This window comes from Orycteropus afer, unplaced genomic scaffold (genome assembly GCF_000298275.1).
Source record: "Orycteropus afer afer isolate SDZICR_OR568_19922 unplaced genomic scaffold, OryAfe1.0 scaffold00052, whole genome shotgun sequence".
Lineage (NCBI taxonomy): Eukaryota > Metazoa > Chordata > Mammalia > Tubulidentata > Orycteropodidae > Orycteropus > Orycteropus afer.
In genome coordinates, this window is record NW_006921639.1 from 6,287,499 (window position 1) to 6,298,297 (window position 10,799).

The 10,799-nt window shown below is 39.6% G+C and overlaps 1 protein-coding gene across 1 annotated transcript in view; it reads right to left on the minus strand.

Moving 5' to 3' along the window:
- ALOX5 (arachidonate 5-lipoxygenase) overlaps positions 1-10,799 on the minus strand; it is a 66,665-nt gene that overhangs the window by 39,995 nt on the left and 15,871 nt on the right. The window contains exon 3 of the mRNA XM_007938629.2: positions 6,817-6,898. Within this exon, the coding sequence (XP_007936820.1) occupies positions 6,817-6,898 (82 nt within the window). The remainder of the gene's footprint in view (positions 1-6,816; positions 6,899-10,799) is intronic.

Consider the following 10,799-nt stretch of genomic DNA (forward strand, 5'->3'; position numbering starts at 1 on the left):
ACTTCCATAGTGATACTGCCTCGGAAACCCAAGGAGGGGTTGCTATGAGTCAGGTCCGACTCGACGGCACATAACAACAACAACAACAACAACTATTTTACAAAGCATGATATCCTTCTCCAGGCAATGGTCCCTTCTCACAACATGACCAAAGTAGGTGAGACGAAGTCTGGCCATTCTTGCTTCTAAGGAGCATTCTAGCTGCAATTCTTCCAGGACAGATTTGCTCATTCTTTTGGCAGTCATAGTATTTTCAGTATTCTTCATCCACACCACAACTCAAGACATCAACTCTTCTTCAGTCTTCCTTATTCATTGTCCAGCTCTCACATGCACATGAGGCGATTGAAAATACCATGGCTTGGGTTAGGCACACCTTAGTCTTCAAAGTGACATCTTTGCTTCTTAACACTTTAAAGAGGTTTTTTGCAGCAGATTTGGAATACATTGTCTGATTTCTTGATTGCTGCTTCCATGGGTGTTGATTGTGGATCCAAGCAAAATGAAATCTTTGACAAATTCAATCTTTTCTCCATTTATTGTGATGTTGCTTATTGGCCCAGTTGTGAGGATTTTTGTTTTCTTTGTGTTGAGGTATAAACCATCCTGAAGACTGTAGTCTTTAACTTTCATCAGTAAGTGCTTTAAGTTATATTCACTTTCAGCAAGCAGGGTTGTGTCATTTGCATATTGCAGGTTGTTAATGAGTCTTCCTCCAATCCTGATGCCATGCTCTTCTTCATATAATCTAGCCTCCTGGATTATTTGCTCAGTAAACAGATTAAATAAGTATGGTGATAGGGTACAACGTTGACACATACCATTATTGACTTTAAACCATGTAGATCTCCTTGTTTTGTTCGAATAACAGCCTCTTGGTCTATGTAGTTTTCTCTTGAGCACTATTAAGAGTCCTGGAATTTCTGTTCTTTGCCATATCATCCATAATTTGCTATGATCAACACAGTCAAAGGCTTTTGCATAGTCAATAAAACACAGGTAAACATCTTTCCGGTATTCTTTGCTCTTGGCCAAATTCAATCTGTCTGGTGCACTTGAGGACACCTTCCCTCCAGAAAGCTAGAAGGATGCCAAGCGCTGGCTGCGGGGGCTGTGACACGGGTGGTTGAGCTTGACAGGACAGCAGAGGAAGGAGGGAATGATATCCCTCTTTCCATACCCTCTTCTGAATTGGCTTGAATTTCTGGCAGTTCCCTATCCATATACTGCTGCAAGCATTTGTGAATTACTTTCAGCAGAATTATACTTGCATGTGATATTAACAATGTCATTCAATACTACATTCCACATTGTATGTAAGGTTGCCATCAGCCAAAGGTGACTTGAAGGCAACTAACAACAATAATGATACGTATGTGTGTGTATGCATACATACAGAAAAATTCATAAAACACCCAAACACCCATGCAACCATCAGCCAGGTCAAGAATCAGAACATTGCTAGTACACTATATATATATACACACACCCCTTCCCATGACCTCTTCTCTATGGATAGCAAACAGCCTCAGCACCATTTATGAAATGACTATTCTTCTCCCTCCATCAACAATGCCCTCTGTAATATATCAAGTAGGTATATATGTGTGAGCCTGTTCCTGGTTTCTTCCGTTTCGTGGAAATGTAAGTTTTTGATGGAAAGGGAGATGGAGTTGAGGATAATTTTGAGTTTGGGACAATCAGTAGTGGTCTCGATGGGGAATTTCTCAACAGCTTGAGCTTAGAGTTCCTGAGAATGAGGGGACGAATAAGAGATGAGAAATGCTTTTACAAATTGTTGTTAGGTGTCATCGAGTTGACCCCAACTCACGGTGACCCCATGTGTTACAGAGTAGAACTGCTCCATAGGATTTTCTTGGCTGTAATCTTTACAGAGGCAGTTCACCAGGTCTTTCTTCCCTGGAGCCACTGGGTGGGTTCAAACCACCAACCTTAATTTAGCAGCCAGTCACAAACCACTTGTACCATCTAGCTTCCTCCTTTTTATAAATTATAAATTTATAAGTTAGCAAAGTTGAAATGATAGATACTGCCCAGCTATGGTAGGTATTTGATGAAATAGGTTCCCATAGATTGCTGGTAACATTGAATAAAAAATTTTAGCAGAAAAGTTTCTCAGAATTTACACTATTTAATTTGGTAATTTCATTTATAGGAAATATTCATTTATGCATAAAGTTTCATGTAAAGAAGTTATCTCACAATGAAAATTAGAAGTATCTTAAATTCAGTCAGTCTGGATGCTTAAGTAAATTACAGTCATTCCTACAATGGAATATTGGAGCTCTGGTAGCATAGTGCCTAAGGCACTTGACTGCTAACCAGAAGGCTGGCGGTTCAAACCCACCAGCAGCTCCTCAGAAGGAAGGTTGGGCAATCTGCTTCCGTAATGATACTGCCTCGGAAACCCAAGGAGGGGTCGCTATGAGTCAGGTCTGACTCGATGGCACATAACAAAACAACAACAATGGAATATTATGTAAAAACTAGAATGAGTTTTATGGTAAAAGTTTTAAAACCTAGGGAAATGATTCCTATACTGCTAAGCAGGAAAAAAAAAAGCAGGATGCAAAGCCATATAGACAGTATAATCTCAAATAAATAAGAATGAAAATGGATAAATTATGGGTATTTTTATTTTTCTGATAAATTTCTATATTTTCTACAATCACTGTGTATTTTTCTCTTTCTTTTGATTTACTGGATTTTTTTTTTTTAAGGCTATTAACATATTACATGCTTCTTGCAATAAGTTAAATTATAGAAAAATATAAAAAAGTGTAACAACCCCACCAGCAATGTATGAGGATTCCAATTTCTCCACATCCTCATAAATCCTTATTATTATCTGTCTTCTTCTTATTATTATAGCCATCCTCTTAGGTGTGAAGTAATATCTCACTGTGGTTCTGATTTTTATTTCTTCAGTGGCTAATGATGTTGAGCATCTTTACATTTGCTTAGTGGCCACTGATACATCTTCATTGGAGAAGTATCTATTAAAATCCTTTGCTAATTTTAAAATTGAGTTATTAGTATTTTTATTATTGAGTTGTAAGCTGATCTGGATACAAAGCCATTATTAAATAGATGATTTGCAACTATTTTCTCCTATTCTGTAGGTTGTCTTTGTACTTTCTTTATAATGACATTTTAAGCACAAAAGTTTAAAATTTTAAGTCTACCTTATCATGTATTTTCTCTCTTACTGCTTGTATTTTCGATGTCAACTCTAAGAAGTCATTGCTTAGCCCATAGTTATGAAGCCCTTATATTTAGGCCTACTATTAATTCTGAGTTAATTTTTGCATTAGTGTGAGATAGGGGTCCAACTTCATTCTTTTGCATGTGGATATACAGTTGTCCCAGTGTTGATTGTTAAAAAGACTATTTCTTTCTCACTGAATTGTCTTGGAACTTTACTTAAAAATTAGTTAAGCACAAACATAAAAGTTTATTTTGAGCCTCTAGCTCTATTCCATTGATCTATATGTGTACCCTTATATATATATATAAGTTTTTACAGGGAAGTGTGAGTCCTCTAAATTTGTTCTTTTTTCTCAAGATTGTTTTGGCTATTGTGGGTCATTTGTATTTACATGTAAATTGTAGGATCAGCTTGTCAATTTCTGCAAAAAGTCAGCAGTCATTTTGATAGGATTGTGTTGATTTCCGTGGTCAATTTGGGGAGTATTACCATATTAACACTATTAAGTTTTTGATCTATGAATATGGAATATCTTTCAATTTATTTAGATATTTATTTCCACATATTTTGTAGTCTTCAGTGTACAAGTCTTGCACTTTTGTTAAATTTATTCTTAAATATTTTTTGGTGCTATTGTAAATGAAATTGTTTTGTTAATTTTATTGTTCAGATTGTTTATTGGCAGTATTTAGAAAAACACCTGATTTTTGTATATTATTTCTGTATTTTGCACCTTGCTAAATATGTTCATTAGTCCTAAGAGATTTTTAGTACATTCTTTATAATTTTCTACATACAAGATGATGTCATCTGCAAATAGAGATGACCAAAACCAAAACCAAAACCAAAACCAAACTCACTTATTTTTCTCCAATGTGTATGCCTTTTATTTCTTTTTATTGCCTAATTGCCCTGGCTAAAACCTCTAGTACAAGTTTAAAAAGATATGGTAAGGGTGGGGATCCTTGTCTTTTTCCTCCTCTTAGGGGCAAAGCATTCAGTCTTTCACCATTAAGTATGATGTTAATTGTGGGAGTTTTGTAGGTGTCCTTTATTAAGCTGATAAATTTCCCTTCTATTTCTATTTTTTGAGTGTTTTAATCATGAAAATGTGTATTTTTTCAAATGCTTTTACTCTGTCAACTGAGATAATTCATGAGTCTTTTTCCTTTATTCTAGCAATGTAATTTTTATATTAATTGATTTTTGTATATTGAGCTATCTTTGCATTCCTGTGATAAATCCTACTTGGATACTACTGTAAATATATTTTTACATGTTGCTGAATTCAGTTTGCTAGTATTTTTTTTTTTGAGGATTTTTGCATCTTTATTCATAAGGTATATTGGTCTACAGTTTTCTTTTGAGACATCTTTGTCTGGTATGGTATCAAGGTAATATTGGCCTCATGGAATGAGTTGGAAAGTATTCCTGCCACTTCTATTTTTTGAAAAGTTTATGTAGTATTGGTATTAAGTCTTTAAATATTTCATAGAATTCACTAGTGAAGCCATATGGTCTAGGGCTTTTCTTTGTGGAAAGTTTTTAAATTGCCAATTCAATCTCCCTACTTGTGATAGCTCTGTTCAGATTTTCTATTTCTTTGTGAGTCAGTAGCTTTGTCTTTTCAGGATTTATCCATTTCATCTAAGCAATAGAATTTATTTCCATACAGTTGTCATAATATTGTCTTTTATCCATTTTCATTTCTGTGAGGTCAGTAGTGATGTCCCCACTTTCATTCTTAATTTTAGCCATTTGAGTCCTTTTTTTTTCTTGGTCAGTCAAGGTAACCAATTGTCAATTTTGTTGTAGATCATGTATAAGAAGACATAAGAAATGAGGGGTACATTCATCCAGGAAACTACCCCCCCTCTGTGGTAGCTGAGTTGTGTGTCAACTTAGATGGGCCTGATTTTGAGTGGTGGGGCAGCTGGATGTAGTTATTTCCCATGATGAGACTGGTAATCAGCTCCATGGTGGAATCTACCAGGGCAGCCGAGTGGCTGCCTTGGGGATGTAGTCTGCTTCCAGTATATAAAAAGATACTTTGAGAAAGGTCTCTGAGGTTTCTGGCATGCTTGGACCCTGCGTGTAGCTGCGGCTTCATTTAGCAGCCTGCCACGTTGTCTACTGATTTGGGGATTATCTGTGGATTTGAACTAATAGCCTGCCATGTTATTTGGTAATCTTGGGACTGTGCCATTTTATTTGACATCTGTCAGCCTCAGCAGCCAGCAGTTGCCTGAGTTAAGAGAAGTCTCCAGCCTCAGTGGGTCGGGAGCAAGAGGCAGAGATGAAGCCAAAGGTGTAGGGGCTTTCACCCATCCCCTAGAGCTGGCACTTTGAACTTGGACTTCTAGCCTCCTAAACAGTAAGAGAATAAATCCTGTTTGCTCAGACCATCTACCTTCAGTATTTTCTGTTAGAGAGGCACTGGAGAACCAAAGCACCCTCTGCCACACAGACAGAAGAGAGAGGCTTGATTCCTTGGAAAAAGGAGAAAAAGCACAACTCCTGTCTTGGGAACAGCAGGAAGGCAGAGTAGAGGGAAACAAATAATAAAATGAGTGGGATTAAGATAATAAGAATCTATTTCCTAAGTCCTGGTTTATGTCTTTTAAGCATGAGTTTGAAGGGATAGAGTACTCAGGACTATTTAGAGAACATAAAAACTCAAAAAAAAAAAAAAAAATCAAGAGAAAACATATACTCAGAGTTTTTAATTTGGCGGAAGTGGAATAAAACAACAATTTAAGAATCCCCTTGGAATGTGACAGTTAGAAAGCCATTTTCACATTAAAATTAAAAAGAGAAGTAAGATAAGGTGGGTTTTCTTGAAAATATTATGCGGAGTGAAACACATTAGTCACAAAAGGATAAATATTATATGATTCCACTGATATAAAATAGGCAAATGTATAGAGATCAGAATTTATTAGTGCTTGCCAGGGATGGGAGTAAGGGGGAAAGGAAAAGCTTTTGTTTAGAGGGCAGAGTTTCTTTTAATGTTAGAATAATTTGGAAATAGATAGTGCTGATGGTTGCATAATATGGTGAACGTAACCTATGTCATTGAATTGTGTATGTAAAAAAAGATGGAGTTGGCAAATGTTTCATTATATGCATATATTTACCACTATATATATGCATACATATATTTAATTGTGAGGAAAATGAGGCAATCTACTTCTGTAAAGATTTACAGCCTCAGAAACCCAATGGAGGTCACTATGAGTCGGAATCGACTCAACTCATTGGCAGTGAGGTTATTTTGGGGGGGGGGTTGTTATTTGTTTTGTTTTGCTTTTGGAATCTTCAGAAAGGGAAATGAGAGCTTTTATTGCCTCATTCTCCTAAATGCCAGTATAGTTGATTGAGAGTTTTCTCATAATTTCCATCATTACCACTACCATCTTTGCTTTGAGTGCTAGGTAAGGTGAAGCTTGGGGATGAGGAACCACCTCAAGAAGCTGGTGGCTTGGTGACTAGCCAGCAGTGATGGACCATGAGCTGTGTGCATACTATGCACCCGAGACAGAAGAAAGCCTAGTCCCAGGGCCACTATGTCAGACATCGTAACTCACCGATACTGTTTTTGCCGTGTTTCCAGTTCTTTACGTCTGTGCTGCTTGAGAATGTGAATTTGGTCATCTCTGGACAATTTTGCTGTGAAGAAAGGCACGTATGAGAAAAGCCTAAGAAGGAATGATAAGAATATCCAATATTTAGAGGCCCCTTATGCATCCTGCCCCATGCTGAGTGCTTTACATGTACTATCTCTTGTAAGCCACAGAACACTCACCCCACTTTTATGGCAAGGAAATTGTGGCTTCAGGTGGTTGAATAGCTTTTTTCCTGAATCTAGCCCAGGGTCACACACTTAACTGGTGAATTTTCAACACAAGTCTCAAATCCCACATTCTTAGTCATTCCCTTTTACAAAAGACAAATCTAGTCCATCATCCTCCTGCCCACCTGCTTGGTAAGCCTCAGGATTCTGGCACCTCAGTGCTCATGGAATAATATCCAGGTTGACGAGCCAGTGTTTATTCTCGTATATGCCCACCTCTGGCCTGTCTGTGGATTTCCACCCAGATCCTCTAACAACATTTGCTCTGCAAATAAGCATGGGGCCCAGGGATAGGGTTGCCTTTCACTCGAAAGAAAAAGGATTTTATGGTCCTTGATGGATTTTTCACAGTTCACTCCTCTCCCTTGTGCAATTCTTATGCTTTTTATACACAAAGGGCAGCTGACTGTGGGCTTCAGAGTTGCCTGGAGAGAGTGGCTGTCATGTACCTGACTCTGCTTAATAGGAAAATCTGTGACTTAAGATCCAGCATACAAATCCTAACACTGTCTAGTTTCCTGTGATGCCTACATGGAGGACTGAGCGAGAAGCTCAATTCTAAAACAGTGTAGGCACCCAGAGTTCGGGCTTTAGAGGAAACACAGCTGGTTTGGACTTGGGCTCAATCACTTAAAACTATATGACCTTGAACAGGTTGCCTTGATCTCCTCATACGTGAAATAAAAAACAAAACAATACTCACTGTCATGGAGTTGGATCTGACTCATAGAAACCCCTCCTTGGGTTTCCAAGGTGGTATCTCTCTGGAAGTAGATTGCTCAGTCTTCCTTCTGAGGAGTGGCTGGTGGGTATGAACCACCAGCCTTCTTGTTAGCAGTGAAATGCCTTAGGTACTACACCACCAGAGCTCCCCATATGTAAAATGGGGACAATAACACCTATGTATCAGAGGCATGGTGGGATTTAATTGAGAGAATGCAGCAGAGCACTTCATACTATGGCTCACAGCACCTCTGGCCTGCTGCAGCTCCAGGCCTCAGGCCTGAAATTATTATTAGCTGTTAGTTTCCATCAAGTTATATCTGACTCCTGGCAACTCTATGTACAACCTTATAAAATTTGTCCTGGTCCTGCACTATGTCAACGTTGTTGGTATGCTTGAGATCATGTTTGGAGCAACCACTGTGTATTTTGAATGCTTTCCAACACAGAGGGCTCATCTCCCAGCACTATATTGGTCAATATTCTATTGTGATTCATAGAATTTTCATTGGCTGATTTTCGGAAGTAGGTCACCGGGCCTGGCTTTAGTCCATCTTAGTCTGGAAGCTCCTATGGCCTGTCCACCACTGAAAACTGCTGGTGTTTGAACTGGAGCCCAAAGGTCAAGAGGACACATCTGCATTTTCCCCTGGGGATGTTAAGCCAGCTGCTGAGGGAGGCTTATGGCCACTGAAGCTCAAATAAGCATTAATTGTAAGAATGACAGATATTGTTGTCCTTAGAGGCACTGTTTCAGGCACTCTCCATTTATCATCTCTAATCTACTTCAAGAAACTGGATTTTCTCTGGGGCACCATGATACTGAGGAGTTGAATCTCTTAGCCTGACTAGTATGAGTAAGTCAGAACACACAGATTGCAACACTCCAAGTTTCCAAAGGTGAATGGTTGCATTTCTTCTGGCCCTGAGGGTGTTGGCACACTTCTTCTAATGATTGATGTAACTTCCAGGAACATGGCAGGATGACAAAGCCTGGACTGACTACAGAGAACAGATTCCAAAAGACCGATATGCTATGTTTCATGACGTTGCTCCATCACATAGATGCTCTGGATGTCTGGGACCACAGAGACTGCTTCTGACTTTTATATTCACTCAAAGTGCAGTGGTGAAATGTGAGATTTAAGAGGTTATACTGTGCCTATACAACTATGAGACCAGAAGAACTAGATGGTGCCCAGCTACCACTGCCATCCACTTGGAAGGGATGTAGGAGATCCTGCATAAAGAGGGAGAACAATGTGGTACAAAACTCAAAATCATTTGGAGGCAAAAAAAAAAAAAAAGAAGGTGGGGACCAGGTTTGCTGGTCCAATAGAGCCTGGTGTAACCACTGAGACTATGGCCCCTACTTGCCCTTCAGGTCTGGAATTGAACCCACAACTGTGGTTTCCAGCCAAACAAAGTACAGGCATGTGAGTTAAACATTTACCTCAAGTAGACACATGCCCTGGAGAGAACAATCATGGGTGAGGGAAGGGCTGCTTATGCACAGGGAGATAGCTCAGGGTGCAGAAGAGTATGAAGGGATGGACACTGGGAGGAGGTAACTATGGGGAGGAAGTGGGAGGGGAGCTGCTGCATTGTAAATTTTGGTCAATGACATGAGACAAAGTATATGTGAACTGCTGTATGAAAAGTGAATTTACTCTGTAAATCTTCACCCAAATCCTAATTAAAAAAAAAAAGAGGTTATACTGTGGTGAACAGTTGAATTGCTTATGAGATGGATCCCTCATTTCCAAACTATCCAAAGCATTGGTTATTTTGCCATATGGTGGACTGAAGATAGCCACAGATTATCTGACACTCCTCTATCAAAAACGGGATCTGTGTCCCCTCTCCTGAATCTAGGTGGGCTCTGTGACAGCTCTGACCAACATAAAGAGAAGCCACACTCTGCTGGTATCCAGGTCCAAGCCTAAAGAAATTAGCAGCATCTACTCTCTGTCTTTTAGAATATTTTCTCTTAGAAGGCAGCCACCATGTAAGAAGTGCAAGCACCGTTAGGCCACCATATTTTGAGAAAGCCCAATTTAGGTGGAGAAACAGCCTTAAAGAATGAGAGGCTATGTGAAGAGAAAGACATTCAACATGGGACAGAAGAAGCCTTCTTAGAAGTGAATCCTCAAGCCCTTCTGCCTCATCTGACACCACATGGATTGTAGATGAACTGTGCAGCTGAGACTTTCCCAAATTCCTAACCCACAAAATCATGGTGAGGTAACATATAATGGTTGTTTAAAGTCACTAAGACGGTTGCACAGCATTATATAAGTGGGACATGATGGAGAGCTTCCATGTGCCCCTCTGGACCTACCCTTCTCTACCTTGTCTGCCTCTGATGGTAATTAGAATGGAATACTCCAATGGGGACCTTGATTCAAGCCTGAAGGACATGGTAAAAGTGATGTTACAGCATTTATTCCCCAGCTGTTTTCTGAAGTATCTCTCAAGCTATCTCCATCTCTGCTGAAGCCCACAGCTCCTCTCCAGGGAGCTCTGCTCCAGGGCCCTTTCCTTCTGGATTCTTACATTCTTTCTTCCCTGGGGTTACTTCTCACCTCATCAGGAGTAGCAATGGGAATGGCTTGTGATCCCTCTACACACGGCCCTACACCTTGTGTGTGTGTGTGTGTGTGTGCATGTGCGTGTGATTTGGGTGAAAGTTTACAGAGCAAATTCACTTGCCATACAGCAGTACACATACAGTTTGTCTCATGACATTGACTACAATTTACTACAATGCAACAGCTCCCCTCTCATTCCTCTTCATAGTTACCTCTTCCCTGTGTCCTTCCCTCCATGCACTCCTGCCCCCTGAGCTATGTCCGTGTGCATACACAGCCCTTCTGTTCTCCCAAGACTGTTCTCTCCAAGGAGTGTATCTACCTAGTGTAGATGTTCACCTCATATTCCTGTCTTTTGTTTGGCTGGAAGCCACAGGAGTGGGTTCAATTCCAGACCTGAAGG